The sequence below is a fragment of the Etheostoma cragini genome, chromosome 8, assembly GCF_013103735.1.
Source record: "Etheostoma cragini isolate CJK2018 chromosome 8, CSU_Ecrag_1.0, whole genome shotgun sequence".
Classification (NCBI taxonomy): Eukaryota; Metazoa; Chordata; class Actinopteri; order Perciformes; family Percidae; genus Etheostoma; species Etheostoma cragini.
This window is the reverse complement of record NC_048414.1, coordinates 16,390,240-16,415,327: the sequence shown is the minus strand read 5'-3', so window position 1 is coordinate 16,415,327 and position 25,088 is coordinate 16,390,240. Positions and strand designations below refer to the sequence as shown.

At 40.4% G+C, this 25,088-nt stretch overlaps 1 protein-coding gene across 3 annotated transcripts in view; it reads left to right on the top strand.

Annotated features, from left to right (window-relative positions):
- The first annotated feature begins 352 nt into the window (after positions 1–352).
- Positions 353–25,088, top strand: part of pparab (peroxisome proliferator-activated receptor alpha b) — a 35,815-nt gene continuing 11,079 nt past the window's right edge. Inside the window, exons 1-4 of one of the 3 annotated variants that reach the window (XM_034878113.1) lie at positions 353–591; positions 14,168–14,416; positions 16,416–16,579; positions 23,203–23,341. In XM_034878113.1, coding sequence (XP_034734004.1) covers positions 14,209–14,416; positions 16,416–16,579; positions 23,203–23,341 — 511 coding nt within the window. In that variant the 5' untranslated portion in view covers positions 353–591; positions 14,168–14,208. Of the gene's footprint in view, positions 592–9,504; positions 9,527–9,670; positions 9,693–14,167; positions 14,417–16,415; positions 16,580–23,202; positions 23,342–25,088 lie in introns of those variants that run through there. The other 2 variants (XM_034878115.1, XM_034878114.1) reach the window with 2 other exon arrangements.

The window sequence follows — 25,088 nt, the reverse complement described above, 5'->3', positions numbered from 1 at the left end:
TAATTGAACTGAATAAGACTGCACTGAATTAAGAGCAAGAGGGAGGAAAACAATTGGGTGACCCTGGGAGGGTCATATGGGGACAGTGTCATTTGAATGCAAATATTCACACTGCACCATTGTATCTGACTAACCCAGTCCAACACTCTGACCCTCCACTTTTCCAGTCGGGGACACTATAGTTTTTGTGTGAGCATTGTACTGCAGGAGAGTGTGTACTGTGTAGCACACGTTTAGGGATGAGGCTTTTTTTTCTTGCTGTCACCATGGTTAGGGGGCGTCCGTCTCAAAGGAAACGGCTGCGCTCTCTCTATTCGCTGAAACTATAGGTGTGTCAGGGGGTGTGCGCCTTCTTTCCACCAGCTGTCAGTCATGAGGTCACTTCCTGCGGGTGTAAACTCCATGGCTCTGCTCTGTATGGACGTGGTGGGGGATTTTTGACAGCGGCATCGCTGCTGGAAAACAAACAAGGACGTGGTTGGGGTCGGGGGACTCAGTTGTCCCTTCTCGCTCGAGCTCACGCCGACCGCTTCTCAACCCAGCGAGATTTCCGAGGATATGGCGGCTTCGGATTGGGCTGTCTATTATAAGGTAGATGTCTTCCTTTGGCTTTTTATCCAATAAATGCACCCTCGTGCAGCAGCTGATAGACTATCTCTAAAGGAATTTTGTTTAATGGACAGATGACTGCAGCCCAGAAACAGTGCATACTTACTTGTTCTCCAGTTTGAGAATTTGTCCAGTTTGCAGTCCAACACCTGCACACCAATGTTTACAGGCAACAGGGGCACGTTAATACATTCTTCCAGGATTATAGGACCATTGCTATTGTTTGGAGGCAGGCTAATCTGATTTCAGTTTGCACGCCTGCGCAGATAAAGTGGCGCTTGTTCATCAATATGCAACACCTATTATCATGAGTAAGCTATTCGCTCAACACAGAGGCTATTTATTGACTTGTTGGTGCGCCCAACCACTTTACTAGCGGTTTTAAAGAGACTCTGTATTACTTCAATTGCTTGTTATGGAGGTGGGTGGTCAGGTTGATGCACCAGGACAGTGACAGTAATGTCAAAGGTCAAATCTGTGTGTTAAATTCGGCACAATAACCGTTAAGACTCACTTCAAATGTTTTTGATATAATACTGAAGGTCTGAAGCACTGGAGACATGGTTCTTTAATTGCTAGAAGCGCCTGCATATGGCTTCTGGAGAGTAAATATTGTTTCCAAAGTGTGTCAAGGAGCTTCATATTAGAGATGGATTTGGGGATTTTTGCTAGGGATTTTGTAGTTTAAAATGCATTTTGTGGTTGTTGGGCATTATTTGCCTTTTATTACATAATAAACAGAAGAAATGTGACATGAATGGAGGGGAGAGGACAGGGATTTTTTTAGACAACAAAGGCCCCCAGCGGGACCAGGTCTACAGAACAACCTTGATGTACTGCCTGGAAATCCTAAATCTTTATAACTTCTTATGGTTGTTGATCAGTGCTTTTTCAGAAGGAAAGCTTTACTGTGAAGTGTTAAAAGGGCAAATGGGCAAAGCAGCGGTTAATATGTAGCTGTGGGTGATGTGAAGTATTTGGTTAAATACCCCTGAAGCATCTCTCTCTCTCTCTCTTTCTCTCTCCGTCTCAGTAACTCCTACTCCCTTTGTGTGTGATCATTCACATAAATAACATAACTAACAGAAGTCACAGCATTAGAAGATCTTGGGTACATATTTATCCATTAATTAGTGCTTCTCAAACATGAAACTGTGATTGATTATACTATTTAGATGATTATTTCTGATTGAAGTTCAAAAGTTAACTCTACCTAGCTAAAAACACATGGTCATATGTAGATGACTTGATTTGAGTGATTATGTGAATACTGTGTGACATTCTGCAGCTCAACAAACATCAAAGTTGTTTACTCCTTTACCTGTCCTTTAGTTATTTTGTATGTTAAACTGCCTTAAATACTAATGTTACAAGGGTTTCCAAAATTTCACCCCCGGTCAGTGCACCCTATCTTATAATGTTTCATGTTGTTTTGATTGTAGGATGGCATTAGTACTGACTGAATACCACAAAGTCTCCTGACTGTAGGTGATGGTTGCTTGTTTATGTTTTTAAATGCACATGGTTAGAATAGACTTACTGCACTACAATATTTTTCAGGTTTCATTGGAAAGTTACGTAGAAGGTCATTGCTGACATGTTTCCTAAAAGTGAGACGTTGTACAGTAGGTGATCTGAAAACAGATGCTCCATTTTGCAGTCCAGTTCTAAAGACACTGAGCAGGGCCTGAAGATAACTTTTTTAACCACCTGCCACTACTGTCACTTTTTACCAGATACTTTTTTGCCTCATAAAGAAGATCATCATGTGCTTTAGTAGGGGGGTAGTACCTATTGAACTTTAACTTATCATTGCATCTACAATAATGTAGCTGTCGTTAATTTCCTGGACATCTCATCTGCAGTTTATCCTGCATCCACCTTGTGTGATTTTGTGTGTGCTTGTGCGGGTGCGTGTGCGCGTGCATGTGCGAGTGCGCGTCAGTTGTGGGGGGAATGGAGAAGCAGCCCAGACGGCTGCAGTGAGCCGACAGGATTGAAACAGCAGCAGCTTTCATTGAGTTCATAGTGAGAAATCGTCACAGCGTACATTGATGTTAAAATGTGTACATGTTGACAGGACGTCTTTCGCTGTATGCTGTGTTGGTAAATGTGAGTTGTTCAAGTCACACACATCTCATCTTAATAGCATAAACAAGAAAATGAATTTGACACATTCTCACTCACGCTTGGTCAGTGGCTCCACGTGGGACTGCTGGGATTGTCACGAGTAATGAAAATGCGATAGGGGGCCCTGGCTGTCAATCAGTGTTTTCCAGTGATGCAGGACCCTGGTTGGTCCGGGCCTGTAAGCAACTGCGTCCCCTGCTTACCGATAGTTACGCGTCTCATTCACTCAATTCTCATTGGCTACCTGTCAATGTGGCAGGTAGATTGACAGTGTTACCCGCCAATGCTAACCCTTAAAGGTCCCATGACAAGAAAATTTCCCTCTGAGGTTTTTTAACATTAATATGCATTCCCCCATTGGTCCCCCATTGGCTAGAAATGGTGATAGGTGTAAACCAAGCCCTGGGTATACTGCTCTGCCTTTGAGAAAATGAAAGCTGAGATGAGCCAATCTGGAATCTTTCCCGTTATGAGGTCATAAGGGGCAAGGTTACTTCCCCTTTCTCTGCTTTGCCCGCCCAAAGAATTTGGCCCACCCATGAGGGAGAGACTTAATGGCTTTCAAACGAGCAAAGTGTCATTTGGTCAAGGCCACACCCCCAGCCTCCACCTTGCCTCCCCCCTCTCATCCTCAGAAGATACAGACTCACAAATTGCACACACTAAGAAAGCTCATTGTGGGACTTGCTCGAGTGGCTGTAATTCTGCACCATGGCTGAATTTAGGAAAAAAAGACAGATATGGTATTAGGGGACCACTAAGGTCTATATAAAAGCATCCAAAGAGCACCATGTCATGGGACCTTTTAAAGCCTCCACATTGACGTGGCATTTACCTTCAGATCAAAGGTCGTCACTCAGAGCCACCTCATCATTCTGTTGAGTGTGGTTACAAATCCATCAATCATTGTGTAACGTTTGACGCAGCCTCAATGTGAAAGGTTTTTTTTCTTTGTATTGAGGGAGTAAAGTTAAATGAAAACAGGAGAAATTATCTCTTTGTCTGTAGAACCTTTTATTGCACTTGCAAGTGGCCATGTTAGGTGTTGAGTCTTTCAGTCCATCTTCAAACTTTACTATTATAATCAGAGGGAATCAATGCATTTAAGATACTCTTATCTCGTATGCACAATGCATGAAATATGTCTTTAGCAATAAACTGTCTGAACTCTGCCCATGCACAAAGAGCTGTTTGTGTTTCTTTGAGTCAACCTTACGTTTTTTTTTTTTGTTTAGTTTCAGTCCAACTGTTCTACTGCACTCAGACAGTTTTGTCTCCAGGAATCTGAGACCTGTAATCAGCTTTTGCCTGGTTGCATTCACAACCTGGAATGACAGCTTCAGATGCCGAAACAAGAACAGAGTGAAAGGCATGGTTTTTGTTCCTCGCTGCTCCTCAAACAGGACTTTCAGGTTCTGTTCTCAAGTGCACAGTCTCAAGAGTTAATTGTTTGTCTCTGTTGTGAGTCTATGAAGAGATGTATTGTAAGCATGTTAAGCAACAAAACCCTAGTTCCAATTTTCAAGTCCATGAATCACTGCTGGCCAAAGATCAGTGGAAAAAATGTTTGCATTGGGCATAGTTTATAGAACATGTGCAACCAAAGTCACTGTCTTCAACATACAGCTGTTTTTTTAAGTGCATTAAAAATGATTTTGAGATAATGTAACTCTAGAAGCCTATTTCAGCTCTTGTAGACACTCAATGGAAAGGATCAATGGTCAGAGAAACCCGAAGAAGTCGACAGGTTTTACTAACTGGTTGTACCAATTGTCATTTAAAGGCAACTGCGTTTATACCTGTTACAGATGGCTACTCGAGCAGTCTGAAAAGCCTGCCCACGCACAGCACTGCAAGGCAAGATGCATTAATCATTCAAATGAGAACAAAGGGGTACACTTATAGGCAGTCTCTCCTCAAGGGTTGCACTCATTCAAACACAAGAAAACGTCACGTCATCAAGGCCACTGAACTGGCTTAACAGGGGTCCTCGGATGGCTCCTGCAAAATAATTAAACTCTGCTCCACTTGCAAAAGCATACTCGTAGATTACTTTGTAATGGCAACAGTTTATTTCTAATGTTTACAGTCATGGAGATGGAAGATAAAATTAATACCACTGTAATGACTTTCCAGAGTTGTAAAACCCCTCAGCTGACCAGTGTTGTGGCTTCTGATAAGCCTTCAGACATGGATGTGTTATTTACACCTGATCTCTTGGATCACATTTCACCCTCTCTTTTGGTACCTGTGGTAAAGAACCCGCAAAGCTTTTTTTACACAGTGCTAGTTTTAGTCCAAGTGTGCTCTTTGCAGCTATTTTTAGTCACTCCTGTGGTCTGTTTGTTTTGCAACTTGTGTCCTCTATTACCCATGTTTGACCTTCATTTGAGCCAGGTCTATTCCACTTTGAGCCTTCCTTAAGGTAAAGTCATTCTGGGTAAAATAGGATTGAGGCCCTCCAGCCAGGCTTGCAGTAAGCAGCTCTGGACAGGAGACTGACCTGGGAGGGATGCTGAAGTAAGTGTAATGTATATGTTGAACCACATGGGGAATAGACAGGAGGATTTGACGGGTCTCTTAAAAACAATGTCTTCCTTTAAGCCTTTTTGTCTCTCCAAATGTTTCCACATCCTACTTGTCCAAGACTGACTCATTGTTGGAAGGTATACAGTCTTTCTTGTTAACTTGTTGCTCAGTCAATTGGATCTGATGGTCAGTGACCTATCCCTGGTCTTATCTACTCTCCCACTCTAATGATATTACTGGTGAAGCCCACTCTCTTACAGCTCCACTTAAAAGCTCAAACAACACCTTCCTTGGTTTACTCGAGGCCTCTTCTGTATTATCTAATGTCAGTTCTGTTTGTTTTGGTATAACAGAGTTCTTTTTTAAGATTGCCAAGAGAAACAATGTAACAATACTACTGTATGTCAGCTGTATAGCTTTCATGGGTGTAATGAGTTGTTATAAGGTGATGGCAGAGTGTGCATATGTGAAATAATGAACAGGCTTTTGAAATACTAACACTGTTTTCAAGATTTTCCAACTGCAGCTTTTACTCGCTGAATGAAGGAAGCTAAATGAACCCTTTGGGTTTGGTCATACTCTGTGATCCCACTACAGTAGCAAACTAGTGTTCTCTGTCACCAGGTCTGTGTGCTGCATGCCTCCCTACAAACATGTAGGCTGGTGTGGCCGCCAGAAAGGGGGAACTCAGGCATCCTGTGTCTTCCTGGACAATGTAATATAATTCAGTGGGGTTTAAAAGTTTGGGCACCCCAGGTAAAAATTTGTGTTAATGTGCATAAAGAAGCCAAGAAAAGATGAAAAAATCTCCAAAAGGCATCAGATGACAGATTAGACATTTGAATAATATGTCACAAAAAGTTAGATTTTATTTCCATCATTTACACTTTCAAAATAACAAAAAAACAAAAAAATGGCGTCTGCAAAAGTTTGGCAAGGGGTTATCTCTGCAGGGTGCCCAAACTTTTGCAGACGCCATTTTTTTTGTTTTTGTTATTTTGAAAGTTTAAATGATGGAAATAAATTAACTTTTCGTGACATAAAAATACGAATATCTAATCTGTCATTTGATGCCTGTCTTTTCTTGGCTTCTTTATGCACATTAATTCAATCTATTTACCTGGGGTGCCCAAACCTTCGAGCCGCACTGTACACACAGCTATCTGAGAAGAGAGAAATGCATCCAGTGCCATGTTGTTCTCATCTCAGGTTTGGTGATTTCTGCACTCTGGCCCTCCCCATTGCATTGTTTTCCAGTAATACAGAAACTCCCTTAAAACATGTGTCGGAAAGCTCTTGAGCACGCCTTTAACATGATTGTGGCAAAGATGATATGTCGGAATAAAATGGAGATACTATGACTCATCATTTCAGCCCTTTACTATATAAATGATTTCTCCCAGAGTGATTCTCGCACATCATTAAGCATCATGCTGAAAATGTAAATATCCACAGGAATGGTTTAGCACATGAACCATCAAGCCACAACATGTAAAATGTTATATATTTCTTGGCAGCATTGCGCTCAAGGTGGTGCGTCCAAGTTCTCAGGACTACAGATTGAGAGCTCTGTCTGCTGTCCAGAGCAACTGGTAGAACAGTACAGACTCACTTGAACATTCCCTTCTCTTTGGCACTTGCCATGAAATGTACATTGTACTGATGACCATGTTTAATATTTTTTATTTCTGGATGGGAATGTGCACCTTCCTAAATACAGTATGAGTCTGTACTGATATGTAGAGCACACATAATGATATTCAAACTTGCCTGTCTCTGTAACCAGGCCTAGATATTTTTTCCACTCTAAAATAGTTTACAAGCACTTGCATATGAGTTATGGAGACAAAGCCATATTTATTTTTATTGCATCAGTGGAAAATGGTAACTATTGCAATCTTTTTATATTTGTGTACAATGTTGTACAGTTCTGCCATCCAGCAGAGATTTTTTAGCCCAGTTATTGCTGCTGGAAAAGCAGTTGGAACAGATCGCAGCAGTTTGTCCCTTCTGAAATATACAGTTTGGATGCACCGCAGGGAGATTTTGTAATGGTGGCTTGCTTGATCCTTGTGACTGGTTTTGAAATAAGTGCAAAGGGGCAGCCAGAAGCCAGTGTTCGGCACCAAATGGAGGGTTTGTTTAAGGACAGTGTTGTTAGCAATTGGTGATGTTAGCAGCTTGGAACAGTAAGGGTCGAGCTTGCCATTCATTCAGCTGTAAATACATTTAACACACTGGGGTAGCTTGTTAAGTTGTGGCTGTACTGCAGGTCAAGGTTAAACGGCAGCAGTGTCCTGTCAACACATCACATCTCAAGCAGAAAACACATTCTTATTATCAACCAGGATGTCATGACCACTTGCTCATATCTTTCCCTGACAGATTTACTGTAAATAATATGCTTTTCAACACAAATGCTCCATAAATAAATTGCTCAATGCTTCAGCATGCAACCTTATTGTGTTTTACAGGTTATTGGGAACTAATATTTATCTAATACTTCTACATCAAATGGTAAACCATGCTTAATGTATCAGACAAGTAAACAGACAGAAATGACTCACCTATGGAAAGTGTATGAGAAACAAAACATTTGGAGATAATAACAGCTGGTCAAGTTATACATACTGTACTTTAAAATAAAGTCCTTAAAACAGTTACCACGAAAGCTTTGGATTTTATTCAAGGTCCTGACAACAGTCAGTCCATGTGATCAAATTCTGATTTTTAGCGATTTCTATGTTGCCACTTGTTTCACCCAAACGGACATGTTTTTTTTTCACTTTCAAAAGTTCTCATTCTGAAAATATCACCATACATTGTCAACTTGTGTGCTTGTTTTAAGTCCACAACACATGCACATGCAGTCATGCTTTCCATCACGTTATGATGATCTATAAACAGTAAGTGTGATGGCTGACGTCACCATAGACATTTGAGGTAACATGCTCCAGTGTCACATTGCACCTTCTACAGTTGTTCATGGTCAAATTGTATGGGCTCTGTTTTGTGAGCCTTTGTGAACATTTAATTATTATTTTTGACAATGAACACACTGTCAATGCAGAGCACAGAGTCCACTGGGATTATGCAACTTAATGTTTTATTTCTCAACTTGATGCAGCAGTGGGTACTTAATATCCTGACAGCAAAAGAGAAAGCTCATCTTGAGTAACACGTCTTCATTAAAATCACAAGTCTGGTCAATTTAGAACTTGAATAAGTGAGAAACACACGTCTCCTTATATGAGTGGAATAGATGACTCCAGTTGGGGAAAAATGTGAGATATATAGAGTAAAATAGCATCCCGCTCAAAGCAGCCATTGTTCCCATCCATTTCCATTTGATATGAAAATCTATTATCTATAGTTGTGTAATCCTTTAAGTCTGCAATACTTTTGTCAAAATTAGATTACATGAGGCCATACAGTGTGATATAGAAGTTTAAGTGAACTGCATTACCACATAACAACAATGAGTTATTTCAATAGTCTAATGTAGGGTTAATATTTATGGTGATGGATAAAGCAACTCAAGCTAACACATTTATTATGTGAATAATTATTGGAAACCAATGGAGGTCTGAAAATGCGAGAATAATACATCAAAAATAAACATTTATAGCATGCATTTTAAATTGGCTATTGGAAAAAGTATGCATGATATTAGGAACCAACATTTGCAAAGACAATAGTTTGGACCTTTCATGTCTAAACATGGGAGACGAAATATGATTGTGGTGGACATATTGACCCTGAGAAGACAAGGTAAATGATCTGATCCTGACCTGACATAATGATTGAACTGATAGCTATCATATGGCTCATCTGTCGTAGACTACAGCTAAAGTCCAATGTCAATCACTTCCCCTGTACTTTGGTCAATCTCCATAGCGATAAGAGGGCGCCAGCAATAGCATATCAGCTCTGAGTGATAAGGGTTCAGTTGAGTGTTTACACTGTAGGCACGGTCCAGACTGAGCTCATAGAGTGAACTATTCAAACAAATTGACAGGCTGGTGGGTCAGCCCCATCAGCTCATATTCCTGCTCTAAGACCACCATTATTCCCCTAAGGCCCTTCTTCTGACAGGCCTGTTAGCACTCAGACCACAGGATGGGTGTGTTAAACATTAAACTGTGTTCGCTCTCTCACACACACAAACACACACTGAATGATTATACCAACTGAGCTGGAAGTCATGTTGTCAGGGTCCACAGTGGCATGGAAGATCTCAGGTTTTTTGATGAAGAAGGTAGGGAAGTAGTGTTTGTTTACTGAAGTTTTTAATTTGTTTTCATATTCAAGTAACTATACTTACCAACAGTTTTTGAAAAAACACATTTTATAGACTGGTATCAATCCTGCAGACAGACAAATTGTATATAAGCAACTCTCTTCTGTCTCCTCTCATTGCCAAGGTATGTTTTCTTGTACTTTGGAAGGACTGCAGTGTTTTCAGTAATCTTTTTTTCCACGCCTTGGTGAGACAAGCCCATGCACACCTTTAATATATTGGTCTGCTGCCAGCTTTGTCTGTGATTTCTTGTCATCACAGTCTTTGCTATTTGCTGTCCTCATCGGTCATGGATTTGAAAAAGCATTGAGCTTTATTGGATGCCGCAGAGACATTAGTTAGTCATTGAGGCTGTTTGATCTGTGATTATAATTTTAAGTTATCAACTGTAGCCCATGTAGATTTAGAGATGCCACAAGATCAGATAACTTAAAGTGCACTACTTCTTGAGTGATGGGTATCACTAACAAGACTATCAGCTCAACAGTGCCGGTTATTTATCGATACTTTTGGGTAAGATCTCAAACAGCTGTTTGAACTAACTTCATGCTGCTCTGTTGTTTCCTGTTGGGAGAGTGGGAGGTTATCCACATGCCTGGCTCTCATTCAGAGTATGTTTATCTGCCTCAGCCAGAGCTTACTACAGGATGGGACAGGATGGAGATTTTTGCTCCACATATACATCCAGCCCTGTGATCACCAGCACAGAACTGCTCATACACAAGTCTGTAATGGGATTTATCGATTTTCATGATGAGAGATTGAATTCCTTTTATAGTTTGTAGCTGTCTTCACATGCCTGATGCCCACCCTCAGCCGCTGATTTCAAAGTGTTATCCATGTGTCTGCATTGCCATAGCATCGTCATGGCGACCTTGTTGGCTCTTGGTTAGTGGTCTTTTGTTTAAACCCTACCCCCTCCTCCCCTTTTGGGCCCTAATTCCAACCCTAACCCACACAAACATGTATGACTTTGCTCATCTTTCTCTCAGTGTGCACACTGCCCTCAGCAGGCTTGGTTGAGTGAGCACTTGAGAGGGCTTGACCTCAAAGACAAAGACTTGCTGTTACCGTAGGAACCGCTGTTTTCCTTCCCTCTCTCTGCCTCACATGCTCACTCTGTCTCACACGTTGCTGATAAAGACTCTGTAATGTAGCTTTCCTGACATTCCTCTAAACCCCCTTTGCCTCTCTCTGTCTTTCTCTGTCTCACTCCACAATACCTCTGCAGTCTGCAGCTAAGCAGATCTGTGTGTTTATGTTGTCATGTTCATGGTGGTGGAAAAATTGGCTTGGTCCACTTCATAGCTGCTGGTAGTGAGTTATGCGTTCAGAAAAGGACTCATGTCATGTTATTTGATAAGAAATCTTATAATTTATGATGATTGTTAGTCATATGATCTTCCGTAAATCCAAAGTTATCTCATCCTACCACTAGAGATAACGTACCCAGGTTAATGGAGTGTAATCTGAAAAGACAGCATGGAGGTTAGTCAAATTGTAGCCAAGAAGCGTCTTTATTTTTCCCTTGAAGCATTATTATGATGAGACGGTGCTGAGTGAAGTGAGTGAATGAAACAAGATGTCCTCTAAAGGAAGAGCTGAGGGTCAGGAGCTAGCGGCTGAATGCTAAAGAGGTTTGCTTAGCAGAGCTAACACTGCCTCCTTTTATAATTACAAGTGGATGGAAGAGTGAGTAGCTCAGTAAAGCTGCCCGCTCACATGCCAGGATTCTTTTCATGTAAAGTAGTGTTCATAACAGGAGGGAATATTCAAGGTCAATTAGATTCAGTTTAGTTCCTCTGGGCTGTGATTCCTTATGTTGCAATTCATTTTATTGCATTGTGATTCTTTTTCTCTGCATCTTTATCCGGTTTTAAAACCTATAAAACAACTTCTGTGCTGTCTTTCCAATGGCTCAAGCCCTAAAATATTTGTATTTATATTCATCCATTAGCCAATACATAATGCACCATTACATTGCCAGTGTCTTCAATAGAGTATAGTTTTAGTATTAGTGTCGTCTTGTTCCCTCTTTAAAGTGCCCATATTATGAAAAAATTTCTTTTTCTGGGATTTGGGGTGTTATTTTGTGTCTCTGGTGCTTCCACACGCATACAAACTTGGAAAAAAGTCCATGCTGTTTTGAGTGAGATACAGGTTTCTGAATGTCCTCTGCCTTCAGTGTCTGGGTGAGATGTTCAAAATCCCATACAAATTTCTATGTAAATAGCGGCAACGAGGTGGCTAACCATATCATGCTAGCGCTAGTATGCCAGCTCGTTCTCAATGGCAAAACACTGCTACAACACACTCTCGTTCACCATAATTTACAAAATTAACAGTAGTTAGCTGATTTTATCATTACCTAGCTACTGTGGATGTGCCACTCCCAACAAAAATAGTAATGAAGTGAGATGTCTCACTCTGTAGCTAAAACAGAGACCTAAACACACAGGGTGAAAAGAGGGTCTGCAGCAATGTGCAGTACAACAAAAATATGTTGTTGTTTTTTAAATGAAACTATGTTAAACTATTCTGGTACAACCTCAAAATACAATTATGAACCTGAAAACGAGAATAATATGGGCGCTCATGTTCTGAGACATTCTTTTTTTTTTTTTGTACATGGTAAAATGACTGCACTTGTATTGCCTCTCAACAAGTTAGAGTTTTATTAGACCATGTGCTCTCTGATTAAAGGATGGCTTACCGATTATTCATATCCACATTCCTCCAAGGGATTAGAGGTCTTGTTGTTGTGCTGTTATTACATATTTGTCTATGTTTCAGTTTATTAATCTGCTTTTGGTCATGCTGCACTCACCTACCAGCCCTAAGTAGTAGGGACCTTCACTCCTGCTTGAAGGTATAAAATGTCACTGAAAAATAAATTAATTCTACTATTATTAACTGCCACATACCGCATAGAATCACATTAATTTCATCTATTTTATTTGCCGTCTGCACTCAAGGTGAAACTATATGGAAATAATCTATACTTTCTGCAGTCGCTTCAATGAAATACCATTCATGCCTGTCGTTAGATCTTTTAAATAGACTCACAGGGAGCACAGAGGGCAGAAACGTTGCAGTCAGTCTCTCTTTTCAAACAACCTACAATACATTGCACAGTACAGGGTAAGTTAAGGTTAAACTAAAAGTGGTCTTGTGTAAAGGTGTTGATAACAACCAGCAGCTGCTGTCTTGTAGGCATATAGCCACCCTCAACTGCACCCACTCACCTCCCCCCCCGTTTGATGTTCTTAGTGGGGCCTGATGGGAAGGGCTTACTGAAGATTGACCCAGTTTACATGCGGATGTATGAAGTTCTAATATGTGATGTAAGGTCCATTTCCTCTGATAGTCTTAATTTTAACCAACAAGCTCCTCCCAGTTCCCACTGTGCAATTCAGCAACATCTCACCCATCTACTGCAAGCCAGGCTATCATGTCTCTTCTATATCCAAGCCCAGAACTAGCCTATCACAGCACAGCCTAAGCCAGCCTAGTGACCCACATTCATCCCACATGTCCCTGTGCTTCACCTTCTGTCTCTCTGTTCTTTGTCTTTCTCTTTCGGGCGCACTATGAGTTTCACAAGGAGAAGGTTACTGTATTACGAGTAAATAGCTCATGAGCAGAAGGGTCTGTGTTATGTCATGAGATACTCTGTGCCCTTCATATCTGCTGACCCATAATAGCAACATGCAGCACCTGTTAGTGTGGATGGCCAGACGTTGCATCAGCATATATGCTATGTTGAATCATGTGCACTGGAAAAAAGTGCAATGTTACTCTGTGGTGTTGATGGTGACAATGATGTCATTAGTTATTAGCCATGCTTGTGGCTCAGCTTTGTGGGTGGCAATTGTCAGTTGGTCCACTATTTTGATCCCAACCAAAATATCTCAACATGTTTGATGAATTGCCAAAGAAGTGTGTACAGAAATTCATGGCGCCCAGAGGCTGGTCCTCCTGAAAATTTGGGGATTCCCTAACTTTTCTTCTTGTGCCGCCAGTATACATTTTCACTTATCTACTGAAATACATCAACATCTTTTAATATCGATTGGCAAAACATTTGATACAAACATTCAGAGTTTCCAGATGATGCATTCAATGAGTTTGTAGATCTCTCTACTTTTCCTCTAGTGCCATAATGAGGTTGACTGAAATTACCGTAACATGGTAATTTCAGTCAACAAGATTTTGCTGAACACTTACCATAACCATTTGTAAAGACATTCATGTCCCCCTGAGGATTAATGGTAATCACTTTGATGATCCCTTGACTTTATGTTTCACCATAATTAGGTCAAAGTTTTCCTCTCTCCAACAATTCAAATTTTGCCATACATGTTGGTTTATGAAGCAAGTCTAATGACATGTAATTTGGGTTTATTGCTAATTACCAAATGTTAGCATGCTAACACACTAAACTATGATAGCGAACATAGTAAACATTACACCTGCTAAACATCAGCATGTTAACAAGCTCACTCTAGAAATTCAGACAGAGGTTTGTGTTTGTGTTTCCATACCCTCTTTGACCTTCTTCTTTTCCTCCTGCACCCTTCCCCTGTCTTCTGTCCCCAGTCTGATGAGTGAAAGTGCCACCATCGCGCTCCTCCACTGTTATGGTCGACATGGAGAGCCATTACCACCCCCCTTCGCCCCTGGAGGACTCGGTGCTGGGCAGCCCCCTGTGCGCCGATCACAGCTTCATGGGTGGAATGGAGGAGCTCCAGGACATCTCCCAGTCCATCGACAATGACGCCCTCAGCTCCTTTGATGTCCCCGGATACCAGTCCTCCAGCAATGGCTCAGAAGGTTCCACTGTTCTAGGTGAAGTCTCATTATCATTAAACAGAAATCATCTATTTAGATAAATAATAATGGTGAAATGAGGGTGAGTGTGGGGTTTGCCCCTATACTGTCATTTCCCAGTTTAAAACTAATGTGCATGTGTCAATGTGCATGCAGCCTGTTGCAGTTGCTCCCTCTTTCGTTTTCTTACTTTCAACTTTTTAACAATATTTTTGTTTCTCACGTGTGTGATTCTTGGACTCTAAGTCATAACTAAACTTTACTCTCTCTCAAATCATGCAAGTTGGGAGAGTTTTGGAAAGCCGTGGCACTGTCGCGGAGCAACTTCATGACAGCTTTGTTTCACCATTACAACTCCTTAATTATGGAAATACCGGATCATAACATTCCTTTAACTATGTAAATATTGTACATATCCACACTCCTTATATTTCTTTATTTATATTTCTACTTGATATGTATACTATTTGTGCAACTATAACATAGAATTTCCCTTCAGGGATCAATAAAGTATTTCTGATTCCGATTCTGAAAAGTGTCCCTGGCAGTTCAGTGTAATCTCCTTGTCATTGCTGTAGGAGTCCCTCAGTTTACCCCTCTTAATCCCTTGTTTTCTCCAACTGAATGTTCGGAGAGGGCATACACTTTGGCTAATTTAACCTCTTGCCTTGACCTTCAACAAAGCTGCACTACAGTATAATCCTTGAAAAGCCCTTTGTTTACTCAGATTGTCTGATTCAGACGCTTTACCCTTTTGGGCAATAGTCCATTGATCCTCATCAGTTTGTTCGTCTTGTCTCTGATTTATTGAGTGAGTTGATGCATTTTCCTGCCAATTTATTTCTCAATTTTCACCCCATGTCTTCTTTTCTTTCTCTGCTTATCTACTTATTATTTTCTGTCCTATTGTTTTACCTCTTTGTCCTCCTCCAGCCCTTCTCATTGCCCCATATCAAATGAGAAAATAATACAATTTGCTACTGTTTGCTCCTTAAATAAAAGTGACATGGACATTTGTGACATCTATGCTACTACCGAGGTACGAAACAAGTGTAGTAAATAGTACAAAAAGATAAACATGTAATGAAAGAATAGAGGTTGTGAGTGAGGGAGATGGAAGAGGAGGAGAAAAGTGAGGGAAGTATAGGGAGGGCATCACAGAAACACTTGATGTCATTGAAAAGTCAGGGTGTTCAGGATTATGGGTGTTCAGGAATCCTAGGAAGCAGAAGAAACACTGGCATGCTTTTCTTGGCTACAATCAGTTGAAACTGCACTTGCACCACGCAGTGACACAGCTCCAGGTCCGCTGCCAAATGCCGCTTATCCCCATTCTGGCTTCTCTCGACCAACTCATGTGACTTGACTTAGTGCCGCTGTTTTGTACCATTTTACATTTGCTGTTTGTGTACAAAGCAAGTTCTACCAACCATGCTGCCTTCACAAGGTGGAAATAGAAAACTGTTGGCAAGCTCATGACCTGTCATCCACGAGAAGGATCAGTAATGCTACTCCAACACTGTTATGCTTGTGACAGGTAGAGATGCATTCATTAAGGCAGAAGTAGGTAGTGTTTTCAAGATTGTGACTCAGTATATGAGTATATGTACAGTATATGAGTGTATGCAGACCATAAAAAAAGTATGATAGGCCTAAAAGTTGTTAAACGTAAAAAAAAAGAAGAAAGTATTACATTGCCTACACTCTGGCCCCATTCATGAGACTGAACACAGCGAACCCCCATTTACAGAAGACAGCTTGAGAGACAAGTTAAAGTTGCTGTATACGTTCTCTCCTTTTACACACCTGGCCAATCAGTGTGTGAAGTGGGCCTGCTTGTCGGATTGTCGATTTGCTCTTTCCAAGGGATTTTGTTGACAATGAGAAAAATATACATTATCACCAGACTTATCCTTTAATTGGCTACGAGTGCACTGTTTGCCTTAAGATTTGTGTATTGATCAGGGGGCAGTAGTGCGATGACACATGTAATCATCCATGTGCTTGTGTTTTTCAGATGCCCTGACGCCAGCATCCAGCCCGTCATCGGTTGTTTATGGGATGCCAGCGGGCCAGGAGGAGTTCTCATCTGCCTCCTCATCGCTCAATCTAGAGTGTCGAGTTTGTGCTGACCGTGCCTCGGGTTATCACTATGGAGTCCATGCATGCGAGGGCTGCAAGGTGAGACAAAGATTAATTATACAGTCATATAGGTGTTTCTATTTTAATATTTCACCTAAAACATTGGTGAAGACTAGTCCAGCGTATGGACATCATTGTGAGGATTGAATCTGAAGTTATCACACATGCCTGGTCTCGCTTATCTTCTCACCCTAAAACGTTTTTTACTTACTACTGCTTTCTCTCCATCAATCAATACTTCTGTCAATATCCATCAATCACTCTCTCTCCCAGCGTAAACCACACTCAAGCACATACAAGCCAAGAATCTCAAATTGCCTTTGGACTACACATTAACCAATTTCAAGACACTTGAACATGCCAGAAATCCAGAGGCAGTGTGTCTTGTGACTGATAATACTTTCTTAAAGCATCAGAACTACCAGGCTTGGCGTTTACACGTGGTCGCTCAATAATCTTTGAGTTAATTGTTTACCAGTCATGTTGAACAACTCAAGGGTCTTTTTTGAGAGGCAAGGACAAAGATACAGGTAGTCTAACTTGAGGTGTTTTTGCATGTGTTTTTGAGCTTATGTTGGTGTGTTGGAATGGTGTATTCTTTATACATTTTTTCTTTTCTATCAGTCGCTGAAGGGAAAGTAGCTGAAGTGAGTGACTTTTCTACACCTCCATGCTGTAAATCGACTGGGTGCAGCTAAATGTGTCAGCCAAGAAAGCAGTAGGAGAATGAATGTCAGGAAGTGATACATAAACTCAGCAGCTCCGTGCATCAATACAGATGTATCCACACTGGACAAAGGCGTTGCTCGAGTCCACAGGGCAGAGACAAAAGTATATGACCTATGCAGAGTGAAGTCGTAAAGCTCTTAAACAACATCATCACAAAAGCCAAGGTAAATTTGTTTAGATTAACATCTACATTTAGGACGGTCATTAAAAGTACATATATAGCAGTGACTTATGGAAAAAAAGGAATGAAAGAAAGGAAAAAAGGCAGAGTAGAGAGGTGAACGGAAATGGGAGGATAGAGAAGCCAGAATGTTGTATACGTTGCCCACTGGAATTGACTGTCTTAAAATCTACTACCCATTTTTTTTTAATGCTGATTACTGCATGTAAATGTCTGACAGTACCTGGCCCACTTCAAACCACAGAGAATGGCACAAACAAAATATCACATCTGAAATTATCAGACTTGTTATATTTTTGTAAACAACTTTACATGCACAGACACACACACGTATCCTCTCATGTGCATCCTTACCCGTTAGTCTTACAAGGCTGACCTCTGTGTTGTCACTACACTGATCCTTTACGACAGTTAACACAGGCAGTGTCGACAAGAATCCCACGTAGCTTGACCTGTGTGTGTGTGTGTGTGTATGTGTGTGCGTGCAATATTTTGGAAGTTAGTAGGTAAGAGTCAGTCAGGGTTACTTGACACATGCTCGTGGTTGAAATGTTTCCCACCAACGCCGCTGTGTCCCATTACACCATGTGTAATCTTGTAATATTGTTTAAATATCTTTGTGCCTTTTTTACTGTGTGTTTGTGTCATTTGGCACACTTGGTGACAGTTTTGGATAAAATTGCAATTTGCTATTAAGTATGGCTAAACATGTTATTAAGCAATTCCCCAGGCCATTTTCTACCCTCTGGCATACTGTAGTCATGCCACTTGCTCTATTTGTTCCTCGCCAAAGTTGAAGCCGTGTTTTTTGTCAAGCTTGTGTAAGTGAGGATGGGGAAACTATGTGTCTGATATTGTCACATATTTATATGGGAATAAATAACCGCTGCTCTAAGAATAATCTTCTTTCCTAATAAAGACTGGGCCAATCTTGTCAAATAGTTGTGTCATATGGTTCCAACTCCGATTATCTATCAGTTTGTGCTTTATAGAGCCATCGAAAGCAGAATGGCAAACAAGAACAAAACCCAAAGCAGCGATACGGATGCCATTGCAGAGGAATTATTGGAAAAACGGAAAAGTTTCCTGGACCACGTTTTTATCAGATTCAGTCTCAGATTCAACGGGTGGGGATTGACAACAACGAGAAGCTAACTGTTAAACATGCTCAGCTAGCATCTCTGACTGCGAGCCTCTATCAGATCTGATGAAGACAATCTAAAAACTACTATGAAAAGCAACTCAATTATGTTTTTGATAGCCATCGTCACGCTTTTCAAGAGCTGGAGGTGAAGCTAGCAGATATGTAGGACAGAATTATTCGCTTTTCCCCAGACTACAGCAAAGTCAAAGTCAAGCAGCGCCAAGCCTTTTATCAAACCATGGATTCAGCATGAGTCAAGGGTCTAGATTTTTTCCTGCTCTACCTGGCAACACTGAAGATCAAGGAAGACTTCCAGTACAGAGCTTTCACCTCCGCTAAGGATGCTGAAGATTAAATGGGTCACGTCCTCTTGTTGCCGCGGAGACGGCTGGCGCCTCAGATTCCATCACAGAGAACACCATGGAAGAAGATCAGGATTAAAACAACTGCCTGATAAACATGGACTCTTGGTTTGTCTTAATCTCTTGATGTGTCCTAGCTTTATTGCGTCGTTATCTGATATGATTACAGAAACTGTGTTTTTGAATGACATATCTGTCCTGTTTAATATAGCCATGCTCCATAGGTTAATTAGGCCACTACTAGGTTACAGTCTCTTTTCCAATGTGCTTGCTATTTTTGTTGACTAGAAATGCGTATACAAGCAGCCCCGTCAAATCTTGATCAGACCTATTTTGAGTGCCTTCTGGCTATGTTCCCCCCTCCCAAACTCTCTCTCTCCCCCCCCCTCTCCCCACACTTTCCCTTTTGTGTCACTTTCTCATCTGTTTTTGTTCTGTCTTGCATGTTCTGTGTATTGATGGACTTAACTTTGGATGCACTATTGTTATTATTTAACAAAGAGAAAGGCCGTAACTTGTTGCTTCTCCACATGTACTTTCATTTGAAATGTAGCTTTTTTGATAATTGGTGATCTTACATTTTTAGTTTGGCACAGTGGTGGTCTGAATGCACCTCACAAGCCAGCCAACATCCTAGCCTTACTTAAAAAGAGAAATGTTGACATTGCGTTATTACAAGAGACGCATTTGTTACAGACTGATACCGGCCGCTTAGCCAACAGATTCTATCATACAATTGCATCCTCCTCTGCAAGCTCAAAAACAAAAGCAGTGGCCATTATAGTCAAACGGAATCTTCCGCTTCAAGTTCCATTTAAAGTTTTGTTGTCTTGGTCAAACAATACAGGCAGAATTGTGATTTCTACAACAGAGTATAGTTTTAGAAAAATTGCACTTGTGTCAGCTTATGCGCCTGTTTTTGATGACAATTTCTATGGTATCATCACCAATCAAATGCATCAGTGAACGGACTGTTCTTTTGTTGTTGGTGTGAACTTCAATGCTGTGTGGCACCCAAATATTGATTGGTGGAACACAAAGGTCACTGGGGTTCAGGCACAAGCAACAAATGTTTTGAAGTCATGGGTCAGCAGCTTGGGACTTGTAAATATTTGGCATGCAGTTAATCCCACCTGTAAGGATTATTCCCTTTCTTTAGGGAGACATAAATCTTTTTCCAGAATACATTTTCTTTTGGCATCCACTCAATTATGTATTTGATTGATAAAGCAGTGTTGCTCCCAATGGCATTGTCTGACCATAAAGGGGTTCCCGGTGTCCCCACCCTAGATCATCTGTCTCAAAGTGCTGTTAGATGGCGCTTGAATATTTCTTTACTGAAAAATTAATCCTACATCACTCAGGTAATGTTGGCTAGAATGATCACTAATCAAGAAAGAAAGAACATTCTGAAACAGAAATTTGAATTTCTAATTCATAGAACCAGACAGCGCTATTACTTTCAGGATGCTAGACCCAGTCATCTACTTTCCATGAGATTAAGGTCCTGTGGCCATACTTGCAGTTATTCCCACAATTAGATCTTCAGATAGTAATATTAGAACTAATCCTGGTGAATTAAATAAATCCTTTCAGACATTTTATTCCAATTTGTGACATCTGGTTTAATCGGTTTGACTTGCCTCAATTATCAGTAGAGGAATCAGCTAACTTAGACAAATTGATCACGCTAGAGGAACTAAGAGTGACCGTACAGAATATGCAAAAGGGAAAGTCACCAGGCTTTGATGGGATCCCCCCCCGGAATTGTATGAAACATTTTGGGAACAACTGGGACCATTTGTTCTAGACAGGATTAACTTCTCTATTGTGAAGGGCGAATTTTCAAGGGATGTTAACACAGCCTTGATCTCCTTACTCTTGAAAAAGGATAAGGATCATACAGAGTGCTCTAGCTATTGACCTCTGAGCCTGCTTAACTCTTATTTAAAAATCGTTGCTAAACTCCTAGCCCGTCGTTTGGAGTTCTATATGTCAAAATTAGTGAGCTCTGACCAAACAGGATTCGTAAAAACGAGACTGGCAGTAGATAATGTTAGACGCCTTCTTCACATTGTTGATGTGGTAGAGGACAGTAAGACCCCAATGTCACTTATCTCTCTTGACGCAATGAAAGCCTTTGATAGGCTTGAGTGGTGATTTCTATGGTCAGTCTTAGAGGTGATGGGCTTTAGTAACACTTTCATTGATATGATTAAAGTTATGTATTCTAACCCCTCAGCCAAAGTCTTAAACGGACACACCTCCTCCTCTTTGTTTCTAGATCTTCACCCCAAGGCTGCCCCTTAAGTCCTGCACTATTTGTAATTTCTCTAGAGCATCTGGCTCAAGTTATTTTGCAATCAATTTTGGTGTCACCAATATGCATTTGTAATAAACCGCATCACCTCTTACTATTTGCAGACAATGTTTTGGTTTTAGTATGGAATTATATTATGGAAGCTTATCAGGCTTTAAAATTAACTGGTCAAAGTCTGGACTACTTCATTTAAATGATTCTGCTTGCAATTCAATCATATCTGCTAACTCTGCATTGTTAGGGAGTTTAAATATTTAAGCAATGAGGTCTTCCCATGCTTAAACCAGATTGTTAAGCATAACTATTCTGTTGCTCTTCACAATGTTTTATAAGATATGGAAAGATGGGTGGGTCTCCCCATGTCTATTCAAGCACGTATCTCTGTGGTTAAAATTAATGTTTCCCAACTTTAAACATTAGTCTTGGTCCTTCGTGTAAAGACTCCTCCTTACCTGGTTTCCTGGTGTACCTTAGAAAATGCTGTGACAGAGCCTTGGTCACTCCATGACATTCTTTTTGCCAATATCTCCAATAAACAATGCTTGCTATGCTCAAAAGTTGGAGATTAATTGAGACATACTGCCATATAGCTTGTTACTGGCACACATTTTCTCCATTAATCAACAATACAGCAGTCCTGATTGGTGGAAGGCCTATAACAGCTCCACAGTGGGAACAGAGGGTTGTTCTTGGTCAAAAAGACATTTTTAGCGAGGTTGACTTGGTACCTTTTTCTGTCTCACAAAACGCATTCAATCTAGCATTCAAGGCATATGATGTCCCCTCCTGAGGGCTCTGCCCATACATCCTATCTGGAAGTTATTTACTATGCAGCCAAAAACCTGTGGTATGGTATTGAGGCTTTATCTGTTCTTTGTGATATCTGGCCGCACTGCCCTTCCTATTGAGAGGATCTGGGTATGTGATTGCCCAGGCCTGAGTATTGATCTTGACTTGCATGATGTATGGTCTAATATTCCAGAAGTATCTCGCAGTCCGGACACCAGCAGATTCACTAAGATTTCATTCATAGGACACATTTCACCATAGTAAAAATGGATTACATGAAAATAATTAACACCCCTTTATGCACGTTCTGCCCACTAAAAGCTCAAGGCTCATAGCATTAACTGGGACTCCTGTCCTGTTGGTCAGTTCTGGAACAATATTGCATCCAAGATATTTGCCCTAATTATTGATACTGTACATATTACTGTCAATATTTTTGATTGTGAATGATCGGTCAGCCCTTCAGCTCTCTAAAACTCAAAAACGTGCTGTTTTTACTGGACTTACAACAGCCAAGAGAAAGATTACAACCTGTTGAAAACCACCTCATGACTTGTCTATTCATACTTGGACCCTTTCCTTTTTGGAAGTCCTATATACGGAGCTCTCCACAGCTCACATAAATGGAGTGCCGAAGACGTTGGAAACTTGGCTCAGCGTGTGTGTGTTTGGTCCGTTTTGTCTTATGCCGGTCTCCCTGTCAATGCCTCTTGTTTTTTGTGTGTGTTTGTCTGTGTCTGTTTCTGTGTGTCTTGTTTGTGAGCTTCAGACATTGTTCTTGGTGTGTTTTTGTTGTGTCTCCCTCCTTCCGGTATTTCCTCTCTTTGTTTTGGAGTGAAACATTTCGTTGCAAGGAAGGATTGTGGAATAAGGTGCACTGTGCCTTCTTCAGTGTGTTTAGTGTAGTTTTCTGTATGTTGTCATCAGGACCAATTTTTTTTGTTTGGTTGTTTAAATAAAAAATAATTTGATCAAAGGTAATTTACTTATCTACAATTGTTGACTAACTTGGTCTATGGCGTTCTCATCCCGTTTCGTACATATGAAAATAATTTTCAAAGTATTAACTTTAATTATGTTTTTGGTTCATGTGAGCAGTTTTCAAATTTTACCAACTTTTTCCATTCTTTTCTTCAGGGTTTTTTTAGGCGGACCATCCGTCTGAAGCTGGAATATGACAAGTGTGAGCGTCGCTGCAAGATCCAAAAAAAGAACCGCAACAAGTGCCAATACTGCCGATTCCAGAAGTGCCTGTCGGTGGGCATGTCCCACAACGGTGAGTCCTACAGGGCTGGGCAGATCTAGGCTGTGATTTAAACCCAGCACACGTACACACACACACACATGCATGGTTCTTGTTACTTGTAAACACACACTACCCCAGTTGTGCCGATGTGAACAGGCACATACACACATAATTAGCACGAATTAGAACTTAACATCTCAGTTGAGTGTTAAGTTGCATGCTAAAGCATTTCTCTAATTTAAGACTAATCCAGGCTATTAGACAGCTTCTTCAAAATGCCATCTGTAGACCATCTGTATTATCCTTTTATTCAAAAAAATACCTCTTAGATCTGCAATTCACTATTGTGCAGTACATGGTATATCTGTGTCTGTGGATAGTGTAGCCTTTGCAGTGCTGGATTCATATTGAATTCCAATACCTGAACCCTTTGGTTGAAAATATGATAAGTGAATCGATCCAGGTGATTATGTGACAGACAAAACCCCTAATAGTACACCTATGATTGCCATTGCAGCAGCAATAGATGGCACATGGTAAGAGCCCAACATGTAAAAACAAACAAAATGAATACTAATTAATCACATATGCTAAGAAACATTGCCACCCAATAACTTAAACCATTACATTTGTATTTATTTTGTTGCTGGAAGAGAGCCTGCATGGTGTTTTCCAGCAATCATATTTTTTCAACCTGGCTCTTTACAGTGTACGTTTCCTTGTGAAATCTGAGATTTTTCCAAAAATAATTTTTAATATTTTAGATAAAATTATTATTTTAAGAGAAAAATAATATTAAGGGAATAAAGTCGTAAATTGAATGTAGAATTAAGAATTAACACTCTCAAAATGTTTTTTTCTTGGAAAACGTCTAACTTGTAATATTGTGACTTTTTTAAATTGTAACTTCCCATACCACTGCATCCCTTTCTAAAACTATTAAGAGTTTTTTTTTTAAATCTCAGTCTCAAAAAAACAACAAATATTTTGTGATCATCGATCCAGCCAATCGGTTCCATTCTTGACCTTCGCAGACAAAGCATTTGCACCTGCAATATCTGTGCAAACAGTATTGTCTTAAAAGTCTTACATCACTTTCAACTCAGTATTGCAATTTCTTTGGAATACAGGGATTTTTAGGTCAAACTTTATGATTCTGTTGAATGTTGGTTTCTCTGTGTAAACATACAACATAGCATGCTGACCCTTGGTCATGGTCAATGTCCGGATTTGGAAACAAGCACTGAAACAGGTTATCTGGTGTGTGTGTGTTTCTTTCTTCATTTCTGATCTGTTGTATTTTTAGTAGAACCATCAAAAAGGGTCAGTGCAGTTGGTGGGTTTACTTATAGACTGTGCACACTTTGCAAATAACACACACTGATGGCAGTGATCTGAGAATGCAGAGGTTGGATTGAGCTTCTTATTTTGTCCCATGGGGTTATTGACATATTGAGACCTACGCCAGATTTTGATGATGATACGGTAGTTCCTTAAAATGGTTTTATTTCTGTAAGCTCCACTTCCTTTAATGGTTTATGTGTATTGAGTTTCTTGAGCTAAATGTAACCGTAGAGTGGGAGTAAGGAGATTTGAGACTAGTGCAACTTGATCTTTTGGAGTCCGGCGGTTGAAGAGACTATAAGACCACAGCCCGGCTAATTTTGGAGCTTTGTCCCTCTGTTTGTATCGACAGACAATTGATACCACAGTTACATCTGAAGATACTGGATGTTCCTGTGTTCTATTTTGTTAAGATATATTAATTATCAGTGTT